This window comes from Carettochelys insculpta, chromosome 8, assembly GCF_033958435.1.
Source record: "Carettochelys insculpta isolate YL-2023 chromosome 8, ASM3395843v1, whole genome shotgun sequence".
Classification (NCBI taxonomy): Eukaryota; Metazoa; Chordata; order Testudines; family Carettochelyidae; genus Carettochelys; species Carettochelys insculpta.
Window position 1 is genome coordinate 48,246,966 of NC_134144.1, and position 19,513 is coordinate 48,266,478.

Below are 19,513 nucleotides of genomic sequence, written 5' to 3' on the forward strand. Positions count from 1 at the left end.
CTGGACAAGCCGTGCAGCGGCAAGCCACAATTTCGAAGTGCCACGGCCGCCCACATTCTAATGAGGTGCTGAATATATATTTCAGCGCTTCATTAGTAAACTTCGAAATGGTCATTTGCATGGCCATTTCGAAGTTTTTGGCTAGTGTAGACACGGCCTTGATTCTTCTGGTCTGGGGAAAAAGTCCCATCCATGAGCTTTCTGTACATCCCAGAATTTCTGAAGATGCGTGTGTCATGGACCTTCTTCAGCCATCCCATGTTGATGTTGGTGAAATGACCTGTTTGATCTACCAACACCTGCAAAATTGTGGAGAAGTACCTCTTTCTGTTTATACACTCAGGGTGCGTCTACACTTGCATTCCTCTTTCGAAAGAGGTAGGCAAACGAGGAAAATTGAAAATGCAAATGAGGCGGAATTTGCATGTTTCGTGTCTCATTTGCATATGCTAATTTCGAAAGAGCTTCTTTCGAAAGAAGAAAGCCAGTGTAGATGCTGCTCTTTTGAAAGTAAACCCCATCTTCGAAAGAAACCTTCTTCCCTTTATTTAATTAAATCTTCAAAATCTTTAAATAAAGGGAAGAATGTTTCTTTTGGTGATGGGGTTTACTTTCGAAAGAGCAGCATCTACACTGGCTTTCTTCTTTCGAAAAAAGCTCTTTTGAAATTAGAATATGCAAATGAGGTGCCGATATATGCAAATTTACCCCTCATTTGCATTTTCTATTTGCATATCTCTTTCAAAAGAGGCATGCAAGTGTAGACATACCCTCAGAGGCCAGGTGGGCTGGGGCCATGATGGGGCTGTGCCCTGCCACAGTTGGGAAACCCCTGGGCAGTAAAGCCATCCGCTATGGCCTGTACATCTGAGGAGATGCAAACAGATTTCATTGGCTGCCTGCATCACCACAGCCCCTACTGTAGATCAGCCAACTCCGAATTGATTTTCCACTAACTGGTAACTGTTGGGCATTGCAAACTTCCACATACCGATTGCCACTTGCTTCTGAACAGTTAAAGCTGACCTCATTCTTGTGTTGCTGCGCTTCAGGGTCAGGGTCAGCACATCACAAAGTTCCATAAAAGTGGACTTACACATGTGAAAATTCTGCGCCCATTGCTGGTCATCCTAGGACTCCAAAATGATGTGGTCCCAGCAGTGTGTGCTGGTCTCACGAGTCAAAACTGCTGCTCCCCTGCCAGCAGTGCATTCAGGGCAGCCAACATTTGTGAGTTCTTGGACTGTAGTAGAAAGAGTTCCTCTTCAAAACCTTCATCATCATCATCACACTCAGCCATCATCTTACTTTCTAATCAACAGAAAAGTTGCACCCATTCATTTTCATGAAGTTATTGGGTGCTCTGAATTCTGGGACAGTGCTTTGCATTCTGGGATAGTGACATCAAACACCCACAAGCAGCTGGGGCTAAGGCACTGTGGGGTAGGTACCCACAATGTATCGCTCATGCAAACTTGGATAAGGCAATGGGGACACGGAAACTCAACACAGAGAAGTGGAGGGTCAAATATCCAGAAGGTTTGTGGACACGTAAATTTGAATTCATAAGAATGAGATTAAAAAGTCAAGCATATTAAAAGTCAAATTTATCTCCAAGTGTAGATATAGCCTTAGAGTCTTTGTGTGTTTGAGGATGCCTTGAAACAAATCTTGTTGGAGTAGCAGTTGGGTGGACAGTTTAGATTGACTATAAAAGAGCATTTTGTGCATAATTTTATTAATATTTCTAAATACAGCAAATATACCAAAATACCAGACTCATCATGCTACATAAATAATAGAGAGTTAGTATAAAGTGAGGGCCAGGGAAGTGGGATATCTTTCTTCGGGGTCTACATTAATCATACACCTCTAAAACCTCAGCCCAGATTGGTCTGAATTTTTTGGATACAATAAGTCCTCAAAATGTGTGATTTTGAGTTGTACTCAAATCACATTAATACAAGTTGAGCGCAACTCAAAATCCCGCTTTCCCTGGTCCTGGCTCAACCCACAAGGCCCTGCGTGGTCCTGGGTCAACACTCCCTGCCCTGGTTCAAACCTCCTGCAGCTCCAGTTCACCCCCATCCTGCATGGCTCTGGATCTCCACCCCTCGTGGAGTCCAGGCTCCATCCCCCCATGCCTGCCTACAGTTCATCCCCCAACAGGGTCACAGGGCCCCAGCTCAACTCCAGCCCCCTGCCCCCTTTCAGCCCTAACCCACCCCAGACTTAACCCCCCTGCCCTCCACCCATGGCTCCAACACACCACCTCCCAAACTGCCCTCCCCCAACGCCAGGACTTACCTTTCAAAAGGAGCTGCAGGTGCTCCTGCTGCTTCCCAGGCTGCAGAATGTGCATTCTGCCAGGGAAAATAAAAATCGCCCTCGATTTACGCGAAATTTGAGTTATGCAAGGGTATGTGGGAACACAACCCTTGCGTAACTTAAGGGACTACTGTATTCCCTTTCTGCAAAATGCAGTCATTTGGTGTGAGGTCAGCCATATCATTGAGTGGGGCATCAACATTTGGTGGGGATCAGCTTTTTCATTTTTGTATGATTATTTTTTTAATCATCAAATCTGTGCTTTGGAACACTGCTTCCTTGTTACCAGGTAATCTCCAAATATTAGGAATATATCTAAGAATGAAACTTTGGAGGAGTGCTTCAACGTATCATCCAATATCAAATTGATTCTTTGACCCAGAAAGTATCAAATTCTTGATATGGGCCTTTTCTAAATCATATGAGCTGATGTAATATCAAAGGAGTTACATTTCCGGCAGTAGACAGCATTTATGAGGCTTATTAGTGTTAGCCTATGTGGGAATCAAAGTAGCATTTTTACAAACAGTTCTAAAATGTATATTCTGAAATTGCATCTACTGTTCTAGTCCTAGATAAATTACAAATATTTATTTATTCATGAAGTCCATATATTATACATATACTATACACCAAAACCAAGGGCACATGATTTTCTTTTGCTAAACAATATTGGTGTAGAGCAGTTATGACCTGCTGTTGCTTCTTGTTATTTAGCTGAAGTGCAGAGTGAAATTGAACGAATCTTTGAGTTGGCAAGATCCTTACAGCTGGTTGTCCTAGATGCAGATACTATTAACCATCCAGCACAACTTATTAAGACGTCTTTAGCACCAATTATTGTCCATGTTAAAGTATCATCTCCAAAGGTAATTGCAATGATTTTTAAATTAAATGTATTTTACTTTTTTAAATGTTACACACTGGTTGTCCTCAGAGATAAGGTGTATTCTCTTTTCCCCTCATAAGGCACATGTTGACACCAGTGAGAGCTTTAGGCTCCTATCAGAAGAAAACCATTCTGTTACATCCTTGTAATATCTGAGCCCTTTCCAATAATGCATTAAATTCCATGACTAACATCTGTCTCCCGTGGTTTCTTTAAATTTTTTTTTTCATCCTCTTCCGGGGGGAGGGGGGAATCCTTCTCTGTTTAAAATTCTTGTGCAGATGTTTAGCTTGAAAATAAATACTTACTTTCAGTTAGAGTTGTGGTGAGTTTAATATTCATGAAAGGTACTGGATTGAAAACCCAACGGATTTAAGACCTTAATTTGTCTTCAGAACAGGTGCCATCTCTCTCCATGCCATCAGTGTGCTTTAACTCTCCACAGGGGGCCACCTTTAGAGGTGAAAGGTTAGACTGGTCTTCGGTGCTTCTTTCGAGACTCCCAGTCAGGACAATTACTAGTGCCAATATTTTTTTGGCAGGGAGGGGAGTGTTGTCCTTTGGGCTCTGCATGCAGAGCACAAAAGTGATTTTTTTTTCAGTACTGCTTTACGGTACTAATAACCTTTGCATACTTAATAACAGAGACAATGCCGTGTTAGTCTATATACTATCAAAACAAACAAGCAGTTCAGTAGTACCTTAAAGACTAACAAAATAATTTATTAGGTTGTGAGCTTTCGTGGCATAGACCCACTTCTTCCTACCAGGCTCACCACCTAATAATTATTTTGTTAGTCTTTAAAGTGCTACTGGACTGCTTTCTTTGCATATTTAGACATTGTTTGTATTATTCCGTCAGTTTAACCGAAGGTGTGTTTTTAAAATCGATTTCAGCCTGGCTTGCGTAGAAGTTAGCATAACTCAGTTACTAATTAAATATAGCTAAAATAATACAAACAAAGAGAACATTAACATAAAAGAGCCCACACAGGGGTTTGCATCAATTTTCACTTTAAAAACAAGTTCAGTGACACTTCTGCATGTTTTAATACTGTAGAGACAAGGCTGTGGCCCAGGGCAGGCAAAATATGGACTTTGTGCTGAATCCAGCCTGCCAAACCCCAAGATCTGTCCCACCATTGTCCTGCAGGACATTGGGAGCCCCAGGCAGGCTCCCTGTTTTCCATGCCCCAACGTGCCGCTCAAAGTGGTAGGCAACAGAGCTCTGTGTGCCACAAGCCCCTGGAGGGGAGGGGAGCTTTGCGCACTGCCCGTCTCCAGCACAATCTCTCAGCACTTGGAAACCAGCCAATAGGAGCTGTCTGGGCTGTGTTTGCAGTGTAGGCAGCACACACAGTACATTCTTTCCCCTGTCCAGACGTGTGCAATGTGCATAGAGAACATGGCCCTTGCCCTTGGAGTGGTGTTTGAAGGTGCAGAAGGCAGGGGCCTGCCTGGGGGTCCTGTTGGGCTGCTGGCCAGGACCCACCTACATAAGCACCTCCTGGCCAGAGTCTGCACCTAGCACCGCAACCATCTGCTCCCCCTTGTGCACCCCCGTCCTGTTCACAACCCAAACCCTCTGCATCCCTGCGCCTGCACCCGTATCCCCTCCCATGGCCTGCACTCCAATCCCTTGCCCCAGGATACAACCCCTTACCAATCTCAGCATCCCCTCCTGCACTCTTTCTTCAGGTCAGAATCCTCTCCTGTACCAACACCCCATCCCAAACTCTGCACTCCAGTCTCCTAACCCAGGTCACAGTGCCCTACTGCCCTTGATCACAACCCAAGCCGCTGCACTCCCACCCCAGGTCACAACCCCCTTCCAGACCCTGTACCCCCTCCTATGCAACTCCTCCATGTCAGAATCCTTTCCTGTACCCATACTTGTACTCCTTTCTGGACCCTGCACCCATTCTTGTAGCCTAATTCCCTGCCCCAGGTCACAAACCCCTCCTTTACCCAAACTCCCTCTCAGACCCCACACCTTCTCTTGCAGCCCATCCCCCTACCCGGAGCTGCCTTGTGCACGTTACCTCCATTCCCACACTACCCCTTCTCTATTAATATCACAGAAGAATGTGGTCCTTGACCACTTGCCAAATTCTTGAAGTGGCCCCCCAGCAAAAATTATTGGACATGCCTGCTGTAGCCCCTATAGTGGTTTTGTAGTCAATACTGGACTACTTGTGTTTTTTCACATTTTGCTAGTTATTACATTAACTACTGGCAGTTAAGGATGACTCCTATTATCTAGTATTACACTTTTAGTCCCAGAAACATTGGGGTGAATAACTACTTCCAGATCTTTCAAACTCTGAATCCTTGGTGCAAGTGGAGATACAGTTATTTATATCTGTTGGGAGTCTGGCTCACATTCTGTAAAGACACAGCATAATTTAAGTTTTAATAGCAACACTTAATGCACCTATAATAATAATATGAAGTTCTTAACGTAAACTTCATATACATACTTTGCATATTCCTTACTGATGGGGTGTTGGTTGTGCTAGTTACACCAGTTTTGTTGAATGGAATGTTACCTGCAAAGCAGCATAACTGGTGAGTGGCGGAGAGTATCAGGAGCACAAGAGTTAAGGCCAAGGCATGTTTTTCTTTTTGAAAGTCTTTCACCCAGAGGCTTCTGATACTGTAATTTTCTTTCATAGCTTACCAGTAAATAATTTAGTATTCATAATTTCGCCTACCACCTAAAGTCCACTAATGAGAATACTACAGGAAAAATAGTGAAGTAATATGAATGGTGGGTGTTAGAGAACCTTTTCTATCAAAATATACTGCCGAGCAGGCTGTACCCATAATATACTATGCTGTTACCCTGTAATCAAACTGGTACAACTGCATAATTTTCAGAGGGCACTGAAGAACAGTCCTTTAGAAAATTATGTTTGTGGATGATAACCTAGCACATACAACCAGAACAAAGCTAAATCACAGTGTAAACTGCATTTGGAAAATAGGCATCAGGTGAAATCCTATGACGGGATAAACACATACACATCCCAGTGAAGTAAACTGAAGCATTTGTGTCTGTCTGATGACAACATTTGGTCCACTATATTAATAGTAATTCAGATAAGAGTTTATTAACTTGATTAATTCTGACGTTTGGATTTCTTGGTTAATTGTCATTTGGATCTCTTGAATCTGGAGATGTTTGACTCATAGACTCATGTTTTCCTCTTTTCCTCTCTCAGGTTTTGCAGCGACTGATTAAATCCAGGGGAAAGTCACAAAGTAAACACTTAAATGTTCAGTTGGTGGCAGCTGATAAACTTGCACAATGCCCACCAGTAAGTAGAGAAAAGATCAAGAATCAATCTCCATATCAATGAACTGGAGTTTTCTACATTTCTGTTGTGTTTATCATTGATTATAATTGAATGCACATGTTGTCATTTGATTCTTGATGATGCTCAGCCATCTAGTCCTAGCTTCATTAAGGGGGTGGAGGAGGCAATACTATTCAGTCACTTTTTGTACTCAAAGAAGTAACCTGTCTGGGACTTTAATATAACCTGTGTCTCACAATTGAGTTTCTGGCACTTCAGCAAGTCTCTGTTGAGACATTCCACTTGGCCCAGTGGAGGTAGAGAGTTATCATAAGTCAGCTTGTTGGGATGATGATTAGCCATTTTAATTGATGTGGAGTCCTGTAATTCACAGGCCTGCAAGCTGCCTCAGGTGTGTAGGCCATTTGTAGAGGCAGTTTTATGTGGGGCAGGTGTATAGCTGTGTGTGGGAAAAACAGCTACAATTGTTTAGACCTTTGAAACTCAGTTCAAGATTTTGTTGCAGGACAAACCTCTTTGTTGAAATGCACACAGATGTTAAGTTACCTATATAACAACCCAATATTTGATCATCAGAATGAGCATGATAAAATACAACTATTCATGTGTCTAACTGGGAAATGTCTAAAGTTGTTCTTGAGCACCCGTTGCAGTAGTATCAAAAAGCTACATGGAAAAAATCACATTAGGAGAATGAGATCTTTAGTAGATTTCATAGAATAAACTCTTCTCAGCTCTACACAAGTTCTGGGAAGTTCCATCTGATATATTATCTACATTTTTAGCTGTCCTTCAAGGCTACCCCAAGTAGCTGGTGGACTTAGCAGTAATTTATTGTAAGAGTCAGAAGAGATTTGGATGGTACAGGTTGAACCTCTCTAATCCAGCACACTATCGTCTGGCAACATCCACAGTCCCTCATGATTTTAGTTAGCCAGACAACCACTTATCATGGGTGTGGCCAAGTTTTCCATGGTCCCATGAAGTTTCTTTACAGCCACCAGTCCTGGCTCTCAGTATTCTGTGCTGTTATTTAGCTGTAGTTTACCCCTACATGTCTTGTAAGAGCCCACTATGCAATGGAAGTGTTGGTAATGCTGTTAGACAATATTGACCTCCTGCAGTTCTGCAAATTCTCTCATTCAGCACCGGTCAGGTTCTGAGGATGCCTAACTAGAGAGGTTCAGCCTGCACTATCATGCTCAAGCTGTCAGCTGCCAAGTAGGAAGTCTGCCATGTGGGTCTCCTTAGTCCAAGAACAGAAAAAGAGAAGGGACCTATAAAGGCACGCCTGCCTTCCCACTTATGTTAGCAAAATTTATGTTGCTCAGGGATGTGAACATAAGTTATAGTGCACATGATGTGTCAGTAGAAGAGCTTCTCCTGTCAACTGCTGCCTCTTGGGAATTATTTATGGCAGCGGGGGAGATCTCTCCTGATGATATAGGGTAGCTACACAAGAGATCTTATAGCAGTGTAACTGCACCAGAACAGGTATGTTACTGTAAACTTTCTAATGTAGACATAGCCTAATAAGGCTCAGGAAATAATGGGACGAGTCAGTGTGTCAGCGAACAGATAGGAAAGTTAAGAAACACAACTGCTAATGATAAGATGTCAATTAGTAACTTCTTAGACAAAAGGATGGTTTCAAACATCCAAGAGCTGTTATGCATCCTCAAGCTGACTGTGGTTGAGAGATTGATTCTGTGCTTATGGTCAGGCTTGGGCAGGGGAAAGTGGGGTGTGTGTGTGTGTGTGTGTGTGTGTGTGTGTGTGTTATTTGTTTAATCAGGTGAGTCGATGTGTATGCAAATTTGCACTGAAATGTGCATTCAAAAGGCATGAATTCAAATCAGTTTAATGATTCTGGTGCATGTCTGTGTGGGGATGCTATTATTTCAAAATAAGTGTCCAAACATGAATCTGTCCCAAGATAATTAAACTGATTTAGGGTGTACCTGGAGTTACCTAACCCCATCTGAAACACTGCTTTACAGCTAGTCTAGAAACATTTTGACACCCTACAGTCATGCTAACTGGTAGGGGTCGATGCTGTCTAGTTAATGTGGGTCAAATGGGGTTAGGTCTTTCAAGGTGCCTGACTTAATTCAACTTAATTTTCTTAGGCTGGAGGGCTCTTGTGTCATTGGTGGCCACAGGACTAATGTAGTCTTCCAAGCTCAGTATCAGTGGTGAGGGTCATCTCAGAAGATTGGCCAGCACAGTTGAACCAGTTCAAACAGGAAGAAGTTGGGAGATAGCTGATATAACTGACAATGACAAAGGCAGCAAAAAGGCTGAAGTTCAGCCCTTTTTTAAAGAGATGGTCAGTTAGATCTTTGATCTGTCTATCCTTCCTCTTGGATGCTATGTAGGGGAATGGCTTCCTTCTTGCTTTTACTTTTACAAGGGACAAGCAGTGACTAACAAATGTGTTAGGTCATGAGCTTTCGTGGGTAAAACCCACTTCTTCAGATTGACTTGGAGTGGATAAAACAGAATCCAGGGCTTTTCTGGCAGGGAAGGTGGGAAGGGGAGTTTCTTTTTTTCCCACCTGCCCCACCCTGCACCCCGATCCTTCTTGTTATATAAATCCTGGATTCTGTTTTTCCACTTCAAATCCATCTGAAGAAGCAGGCTTTTCCCACAAAAATTGATGACCTAATACATTTGTTAGTCTCTAACGTGTCACAGCTCTGCTGTTGTTTGTGACATTACAGATTAAGATGGCTGCTCCTCTGAGAATTTGTAACTAGGGAGCTGAAGTATCCCTGGGCTGTTACCCCTCAGTGCAGCACCTAAGAATCCAGGCTTTATACAGCAGGGATATATGCAGGAATGACTCCCATCTCACTTAATTTACTTCTTCCAATGGTCCTGTTAATGACAGGTGACGCCACCCCCTTTATATCCTTCTCCTTCTACTCCTTTGTTCCTCCCCTTCCCAAGCTATATAAACCCTGACTCTTCTTATCTGCTGCAAAACTGAAGAAGTGGGTCTTTCCCACAAAAGCTCTGCTGTTACTACTACTACTACTACTTAACCCTTGTACTCCATGTGGAGCATAGGTCATCTATAAGTCTCCTCCACTTCACTCTGTCTTGGGACAAAACTTGTAGTTGGCTCCAGGAGTACCCCAGTTGTTGTCCTTCAGTCTCAGTAGACCTTCTCCACATTGTCCGAGGCCTTCCACTTTTGGGCTTTCCTTGCAAGTTCCATGTGAGAGCTTGACGGACTATGCTGGATGCATCCTACTGAACACTTTCCCTGGAATAGACAGTAACTTGATGCCTCTCCAGTTCTTGAATTCCTTCAGGTTTCCACAAAAGCTCATTACCTAATAAATATATTGGTTAGTATTTAAGGTGCTGCAGGATTGCTTGTTTCCCTTAATTGCATAACTCTGGAAGCTGGGGCTTTAAGAAAAATGCAAACACCAAATACTGCAAGTCTCTCTCTGAAACAGTGAGCATTGTCAGCACATTTTATGTGAGCAAAGTGGGAACATGTTAGGAAAGGTGTAATGCCACAGGTGCTGTGTGAAACATTGGTGCATAGCAGATTTGCCACAACTTTAAAAAGCTATAGCAAGCACTCCCCTTAGCAGTCAGCCTAGCATGGATGGCAGGCATTATAGGTGGAGGAAGGCAATGATTTCCCAGAGTGCCTTACCTGCACTGCCCATGCGGTACTGGAGGCTCTCAGGCTCCCTCTGCCCCCAGCCTACTCTTGTGTTGGCAGAGGCTGGGGACTGGCTGTCGCCCTGTACCTGCCTGTCAACTGCCCAGAGCTCTGTGGACTCAGAGAGCCAACACCCCCATTGTATGTGTTGCGGGGGAGGGGGGCGCATTTGGATAATAACCATAATGGGGGATGGTGCCTTGTCCAGAAGGGGCATGGCTCCATGGTCTTGCCTCCCTGAGCTGTAGGGTCACCCACCGCCCATGCATCCTAGCATGTGAAAATATGAGGCATAACTCCTCTCCTTCTGAGTAACACCCCCTTCTCGGGCTGCTGAGCGCTGTCTGTAACATAGAACACACTTATTTCCCAGCATTTGCCTGCTCTGGGTGTAGCTGGAGGGAGAGTACCCCCACTTCACCTTTTCCCCAGTCTTGTGCTCCATCACAGGGAGACTCCTGATTTGACCCACAACATAAAAACAGAGCTCTCTGCAATGTAAACATTGCTTCCTCTTCTGAGTTATAAAACTTCCATTGAGGATGAAGAGAGAGCAATCAGACAAATGTGGACATGTAATTCCTTAACTGCCTTTGGTCAGAGACTAGTATGTTTTGTCATAAATTGTCTCATTCTTCTCAGAAAGGGGGAATTCTGTCCCCTGGTGGGTTAGAAATCGCCACGCATGACCTGACATTTTCTGGGTAAGTGATGATCATCTTAGCTCAAAGAATCTGTTCTGTTCCAGACCCTCTTATTTCAAGGCAATGATGTACTGTAAGTGTTTCTGGTTACAGTAAGAGGCTGATCTGGTGTTCTCTTCCCTTGCACCCTGCTTGTGTTTCACTCTGAACAGTCTTCAAGCCATTTAAAATTTATGTTGGGGAGTCTAGTGTATTATGTTTCTGTCCTGGTTCCATTGAATCATTTTGTTACGAAGAAAGGAGGGAAAAAAAGATATTTCTATGGCTACTGTTCAGAACACAATAAAAAACAAACTTCCATTCAAGTTCTATACTAGTAGTAACCAAAAAGATCTATCAGCCCTAATTCATGCTGGGTGTAAATGGAGTCAGACCTGCTCTCATTGCATCTGAATGTGGTTCATGGCTGTCATTGCTGCTTTCATGTATAACACTATCAGCAGTGAACAAGAAGAAGTCCTGCGGCACCTTATAGACTAACAGATATTTTGGAGCGTAAGCTTTCGTGGGCAAAGACCCACTTCGTCAGATTCATGCATGTATACATGTCACTTATATCTGACTTTGTACCTATTACACAGTGCTGTTATGTATTCACTAAGCAATGACTTGCTTCCTGCAGGGGCAAGCCATTTATTTTAATCAAACTCAGTCACTCACATCAGTCCCCAGTAGATAGGAACAGACTTAACTGAAATAAGAGAAAGACAATGTACATATTGCAACATACATGAAATATGCATGCATGCATGCATCTGACAAAGTGGGTCTTTGCCCACGAAAGCTTATGCTCCAAAATGTCTGTTGGTCTATAAGGTGCCACAGGACTTCTTGTTCTTGAAGATACAGACTAACCCGGCTACCTCTCTGATACTATCAATAGTGTCACATTCTTCGCATTAGAAAGTATTTATTTCTCCATCTGCAAAGAGCTACCTGTGCTGGGCTTAATTTATGTTGAAGGAGGTGCTGGGGCTCAGTCAATTATTTTACTTTCATAACTGACACAGCAACCCCAGAGATGCCAGGACTATAAACTGCCAAAGCTAGAGGTGCAGAGGCTCAGCCCAGATAATCCCTGTCACAAATCAAGCCCTGGGTCATTGCATGTGGCAATATGTACAGTGTCTTTCTCTTATTTCAGTTAAGTCTGTTCCTATCTACTGGGGACTGACGTGAGTGACTGAGTTCGATAGCAATAAATGGCTTGCCCCTGCAGGGTGCAAGTCATTGCTTAGTGAATACATAACAGCACTGTGTAATAGGTATAAAGTCAGATATAACTCAGCTTTTGTTCCTCATCCTGAGATTTTATTTAGATGAACTCTCAGTGACTTTCAGTGAGACCCTGCCTGAGCAGGGACTGAGCACAAACCTCAAGATTTGGACATGTAGTTGCCATGGGCCAAATTCCATCCACAGATGTGCACATCAGCTTCCCACTGAAGTCCATTAGGGTGACTCAGATTTCACAGTTTTCACTTCACTGAAGTTACCCCTGATTTGCACACTGTTAAGGAGACATCTGAATGCCATCAAAATCACATTTCTGATTTGCATGTTGCTGAGAGTTAGTGTTATGAAATGGATTAGTACTGTAGATGTATACATATTAAAAATAGTTGTTTTTGGAATATCTACCGGCTTTCATTATCAATTGCTCATTAATTTTTCACTGGTGCTGCTCATGCTGTGTTCAGAATACTGATCACTGCAGACCTCATCAAGCAGTAGCAGTTACTTTATGTGGTTTAATGAAACAGGATCTGTACCAAGAATGTAGTTAAAATGTTCTAGTCAAATAAAGGTTTTCTTTTTTGGATTTATACAAATGGTCAGAAGCAATGTGTCTCTGTGTCCTCTAGGTGCTTTTGAGATAATTTGAAATATATTGGAAATACTACCCCATCAGAACTAAACTGCAGCAATGCAATTAAGTATAACCCAGCACAAGCTAGTGAGGCAATTTAAAATCACATGTACCCCCTAACTTTTCACTAATTCTCCACCTTTACAGATCCTGCTGAGTCCACCACTAACCCTTAAGGAAGGTAGGGAGCAGAATGCAGAAAGCCAGCCCCATTTCAGCCCCCTTAACCATTATGGAAGGGGAGGGCAGTAAGGTCCCAGCAACAGGCTGTCTGGGACCAGGTTGGTAAGAGGGGTGGCTGACAGCAGCCTCCTCTATAGTTGAATGTGACTAAGGAAATAATGGTGACCTGCACTGTACAATTTATTTCCAGTATCTCAGATATTTTAAGTGACTAAAATTGCAGCTGTAACTACACCACAGCCATTGCCGTCTTCCTTTCTTCTGGTACGGCTAGACAATGATAACATAGGAAACATAAGGGCTACATCTACAGTTGCATTCCTCATTTGAAAGAGGAATGCAAATGAGGGAAATCAGAAATCCAAATGAAGTGCTGATTTACATATCCCACACTTCATTTGCATAATCTTTTTTCAAAAGAGATTCTTTTGAAAGAAAAAAAGCAGTGTAGAAATCACTCTTTCGAAAATAAACCCTGTCTTCAAAAGAACCCAGCCTGCCTAGGAAGAAGGGTGCTTTCGAAGACAGGGTTTATTTTCAAAAGAGCCACATCTACACAGCTTTTTTTCTTTCAAAAGAATCTCTTTTGAAAAGAGATTATGCAAATGAGGTGTGAAATATGTAAATTGTCACTTAATTTGCATTTCAATTTCCCTCATTTGCATTCCTTTTCTAAAGAGGAAGGCAAGTGTAGATGTAGCCAAGGAACTAAAAGTACTAGCTATTCTAGATAAGTATTCTAAATAGATAAAGCTGAAGAGAGGTGATTTCTTTCTTGTCTCATTTATGGATCAGGAAGATCTACAGAAAAGTCTTTACATGTGAGGTTTTATCCAAAGGATACAGAACACTGCAATAAGACGGTAATTGTGATGTTAACAATATTGATACTATGTCTACTGTGCGCTTTAGCATTGACATACAAGAAAATATATAATTATTACTAATAAACTGCAGATGAGAGAAAATGTGGAGAAGTGGTGAGTAGTGAAAGAGGATGATCACTGCTTCAGCGCAACCTTGATTGCTTGATAAACTAGGCAGAAGCAAATGATATATGCTTTTAATATGGCTAAATGTAAATGTATTTATCTAGGAACAAAAAAAACCCATTATATTTACAGGTTTGTGAAACTCTATACTCAGAAACAGTGACTCTGAAAAAGATTTGGGATTCATGGCAGATAGTCAGCTGAACTCCAGTATGACATCTTAACCAAAAAAATAAATGTGCACCTATTATGTACACCAGGGAGATCTCCATTAGGAACAGAGAGGTTGTTTTACCTCTATAGTTGGCACCACTGCAACTGCAGCTGGAATACTGTGTCTAGTTCTGATGCACACAATTCAACAAGGATGTTGATAAATTGGAGATAGTTCAAAGAAGAGCCATGAAAATAATTAAAGAAACATGCCATGCAGATTCAAGGAACTCAGTCTATTTAGCTTTAGAAAGAGAAGGTTAAGGGTGACTTGATGACAGTTTATTAGTTATTTGTTCCCTGTGTAGACAGTTGAGGAAAGAGAGGTAGAACACGATGCAGTGGCTGGAAGTTGAAGCTACACAAATTCAGACAGAAAGTAAGGTTTAAATTTTTGACAATGAGAGTAATTAACCATTAGAATCATAGAAGATTATGGTTGGAAGAGACCTCAGGAGGTCATCTAGTCCAACCTCCTGCTCAAAACAGGATCAAACCAAACTAATAAAAGCATTCCAGCCAGAACTTTGTCAAGCCTGGCCTTAACCTCCAAGAATGGAAATTCCACTGTCTCCCTAGATATCCCATTTCAGTGATTCACCACCTTCTCAGTGAAATAGTTCATCCTAATATCCAACGTAGAGCTCCACCAGTGTAAGTTGAGACCATTGTTTCTTGTTCTGTCATCTGCCACCACCGAGAACCACTTAATTCCATCATCTTTGGAACTGTCCTTCACATGGTTGAAAGCTTCTGTCAAGTCTCCCCTCATTCCTTTCTGCTGCAGGCAAAATGAACCCAGTTCCCTCAGCCTCTCCTTGTAAGTCATACACCCTGGTCTCCTAATCATTCTTGTTGCCTGCTGCTGTATTCCAGTTTGTTCCCATCCTTTCTATAGTAAGAAGCCCAAAACTGGATGCAAACTGAAGATATGGCCTCACCAGCGCCAAACGGAGGTGAATAATAACTTGCTTCAGTCTACTGGTAATGCTCCTACTAATGCAGCCACTGTTATCCTTCTTGGAAACAGGGGTACACTGTAGACTCACATCCAGCTTTGCATTTATTGTAATCCCCATATCCTTTTCTGTGCTAGGTACATTGGATTAATTCAGTCCTAAATGCAGGACTCTGCACTTATCTTTTTTGAAACTCATTAGATTTCTTTTGACCCAATCCTCCAATTTGTCTAGGTCACTTTGGACCCTGTCCCTGTCCTGCAGCCTATCTACCTTTCCACCCAACTTAGAGTAATCTGGGACCTCTCCCGTTGGCCATGAGTTTTCAAAAATAATGGTCACTAGCTCTGCAATCACATCAGCCAGCTCTCTCTGCACCCTGGCATACTTCAAGTCAGCAGTTCCCAAACTTTTTGACATGACACCTCCCTTTTGGTTTTCACTAAACCCTCATACACCCCATTTTTGATTGAAATAAATTTAACCCTTTGCACTCATATTTATATTATTATTCATGATCAGGTAGTAGTAATTTGACCAGTGTGTCGGGCATATATGGGGAAGACTGAAAAATAGGCATAAAATAGTATGACAACTCTACTGCATGTAAACAAGTTGAAAAAAATTAAAAATGTTATGGGGGAGGGAATAGCTCAGTGGTTAGCAGATTGGCCTTGTAAACCCGGGGTTGTGAGCTGTCCTTGAGAGGGGCCTTTAAAGGGTCTGGGGCATATTAGATTAAAGTAAAAAACCTGTTAGGGATGGTGATAAGTCCTACTGTGGACTCAATGACCTCTCAAGGTTCCATGATATGACAACATTAAACATTTATTTTTTTGAAAATTTCCAAATGAATGAAAATGACTGTATATTTTAATCAACACTTACACTATATCACAAAAGCACTTCAGCTTCAAACCACTTCAAAACTAACTAAAACTTGACTAAACTGCAGTAAAGAGAGTGAGACCGCAACATAGAGGTAGTTAGTGATTAACCAAATAACTTTTTTCCAGTCATTTATTTTTGAAGATAGAACAGAAATTTGTAAAACATACAACTAAGCAAATGAAAGCAATTTGAATTAATTTAATGAGATGGATGGTATGGTTTTTCCTCAGAAGGTCAAAAATTCCAGGTTTGAAGGACGAAAGAGCACAATGCAAGTCACTTTTCATTTCCAGCTGATTGTGCTGGGTTTTTTTTAATATAGTAAGAAGTGAAAAACCAGCTTCAGAAAGGTAAGTAGAAGAAAAGGGAATGGTCAAGTGTAGTGCTTCTTCTCCAACTCTGTGGTAAATGAGGAGGTATTTTGCGCAAAACTGTTCCAGACTCATGGTTTCAAAATTATCCTTTGCACTTGAATCACATTTCAGTTTGATGGCTTGTTCTTGCAAAGGGTCTGGCAGTGAATCCACATCAATATTGAATGAATTTCTCATCAATTTACAAACAGGATTATCCAAGGTGGCAAGTGGAAAATAGTGTATGAACTCCTCAGCAAAGCAATCCAGATGAGGACTAATTTTGTTCTTTAGATCCAGGTAATTCTCATCAAGATATTCCTTTTCAGCGAGGAGTTCATGTAGATGAGGGAATGACAAAAAGTTTCCAGCTTGAATTTGTCATTTCCAAAGCTGAGTTTTTTCCATGAAAGCTCTGATTACATGATAGTGGGCAGAGATGTTTGCGTTTCTTCCTTGCTGCTTGAAAATAAGATTGTTGATTGCCTCAAAAATGGCTACAAAGTATGCCAGTGAAAGCTGAAATGTTTAGTCTGTGGAGGCATCGTACAATTTTTTTTTCTGCCCTTGGAGAAAAGTTTCCACTTCATGCTTGATTTTGTAGAGTTGGCTCAGCATATTTCGTTTTGAGAGCCAGCAGACTTCAGGGAGAAAAAAGAGAGCCCCCAAATCTGCGCAAAGAGCTGCAGAAAGCCTTTTAAACTTCGAAGTGCCAGCTTGCGTCTATTTGCGGCTAACCAGCCAGTACTTCGAATTTCCCAGGGTACTTTGAAGTCCCCTTACTCCTGAGGAGTGTGCATTCCCCGGGCACTTCAAAGTACTGGCGGGTTAGCCATGGCTAGACGCAAGCCAGCACTTCGAAGTTTAATAATTAATTAATTAATTAATAAACTCAGTAAACTCCTTCAAAGTAGGGAGGTAGTGTAGACAAGCCCTATATAGTTCTACAGGGCTGCAGAATAATTAGCTGTAATGTTGGGCCATTTTTATCTATCAAAACAAGTCTTTTCTGGTATCGCTATGATCTGAAGAAGTGGGTCTGTCCCACGAAAGCTCATCACCTAATAAATTATTCTGTTAGTCTTTAAAGTGCTACTGGACTGCTTTTTTGTTTTGATAGTATATAGACTAGCACTTTCTCTCTGTTCCTACTTGGTTTTATCTATGGAGAGGCTGTCACTAGACTGGCACTCAGTTTTGTCCAGGATGGGTTTCAATCAGTCTTCCTGTTTCACGTATTTGAGTTGTTGCTGGGAGGAAGAGGGCTTTGAATTCTACTTTCGTAGGGAGGAGGAGGAAACATTTATCAAGCTAGTTGATTAAAAATTAAAATGGAAATTAAAGGAAGAAGTCATGGGGACTGGATTAGTGAGCAGGCATCAGATGAAACAATTTACCATATGGATATTAGCTTCATACATATTGTGAAATTACATGTCTATTTAGATGTATGTGTGTGGAGAGGTAGAGTAGTATGTGGTTTTGTGTGTATCTTTTTATTGGCCCAACCACTGTAACAACTTCACAGTATAGTCCTCATTTTATTTCCTGCTAGAGTTCCATGGTGTATTGTCCCACTGAGTTCAAAGTGAAGGGGAAAGAACAGGTGCAAAACTTCACTGTTGAAAATGCTGAGTTTTCTCAATGGACTGAATTTGTGAATATTCCTGAAAATGTTTTTGTCAGAAAATGGACATTCATTTTATTTTGCCTATTTTGCAAGTCATAAAAATTCACTCACTTAGTGCAGTTCTGAGCCACTTCCAGTGTTGATAGCATATGAAAATACAAGCTCCCAACAGGGCAGTTTATATGCAGCCAGAAAGACACAAAAGTTCTGTTTTCTACATTCCTTTGCATTCACCAGTAAATGTATTTTGTGTGGCATATAAGTAACAGCAAGTCTGAGGTAGCATATTGAGGTACATGTGCTGGTGGTTAAGTACTGTCACCAGTGAATGAGCTTCTGTGTGAGGTAGGAATCCAACTATAAGGCCTCTCCAATTTGAAAACAGGCACAGAGCCATCTAGACAAATAGGTATAAATGAAGGCAGTTAGGCAATGCAAAAACATCATAAGTAGATGCTGTAGACAGAATTCCAAGTTGTGAGTGTTTGAACAGCTGTATGTCCACAACTTTAGCAGTTATGCTAAGTAGAAATGTCAATGCTAATATAACTGTAAATTGCATGAACTAAAATAGATGTTCTTCAGCTACACAGTTCAATTCCAGATCTGAGTACAGATTCAGGATTTTATTTATCATAGAGATATGAGCAGGGCCATGCCAGGGGAATGGGGGGGATGACAAAAAGGCTTGGGGCATCCCCCCCGGTGCCCTTGGTGTGAGGCCCCTAACAGCCCCTCCCATGCCAAGGGCTCTGCCTCTTCCCGACTCCGGCTCTGCCCCCCCCGAGCCCTTCCCTAACTAGCCTAGGGATTAACTAGGGCAGGGCACAGCAGCAGACTCAACCTCCAGCCTCCCTCACCCCCATTCACCAAGCCACATAGCGGCAAACTGCTTTGCCCCAGTCCACTGAGCCCGGCTCTCCACAGGCAGCTGGCAGTAGAGTCTGCTTCCCACTGCAGTGGAGAAATGGGGGTCAGCAGGCCAGGAGAATGCAGCAGAGCAGTGCAGGCTCCTGCTTGCACTGCATGGTGAGCTGGGGGAGGGAGGATGAGTGGGGTGGGGGGCAGGGTAGGAGGCAATCCCTGTTGCTGCAGTCCACTGCTATTGATCCTGTCCCAGGTAATCATCCTCCCTTCTGTCCATAGGATGGCTGGGGCGGCTGCTGCAGGTGCTCACAAGCGTGGGGCCTGGGGCAGCCTGCCCACCATGTCCTATGGTTCTGGATATGAGTCAGCCTCAAGGTTCAAAACCAGATGAGGTTTCCTCAGAGACAGAAGTTGTTACAGTTCATGTTTTGGTTTGGGATAGTTTCTTACATTGCAGGGATAAGGAGAAGTTGTTAATGGAGTCCTACAACTTTGACAGCTTGGGCCTGATCCAAAGAGCAATAGAAGTAACTGAAAGGTTACCACTGGCATTTGTGAACCTTGGCTTGGGCCCTGTATCTCACTGGTTTCCTCTGTAACCCCCAGTTCTGCTCACCATGTTACATCTA

The 19,513-nt window shown here is 42.3% G+C and overlaps 1 protein-coding gene across 3 annotated transcripts in view; it reads left to right on the top strand.

The window, feature by feature from the left end:
- CACNB4 (calcium voltage-gated channel auxiliary subunit beta 4) overlaps positions 1–19,513 on the top strand; it is a 209,873-nt gene that overhangs the window by 176,443 nt on the left and 13,917 nt on the right. For all 3 annotated transcript variants that reach the window (XR_012646361.1, XM_075000752.1, XM_075000753.1), the window contains 2 exons: positions 3,046–3,197; positions 6,442–6,537. Coding sequence is in view for 2 of the 3 variants with exons in the window: in XM_075000752.1 (XP_074856853.1) it covers positions 3,046–3,197; positions 6,442–6,537 (248 nt within the window). In the remaining variant the exon portion in view is untranslated. The remainder of the gene's footprint in view (positions 1–3,045; positions 3,198–6,441; positions 6,538–19,513) is intronic.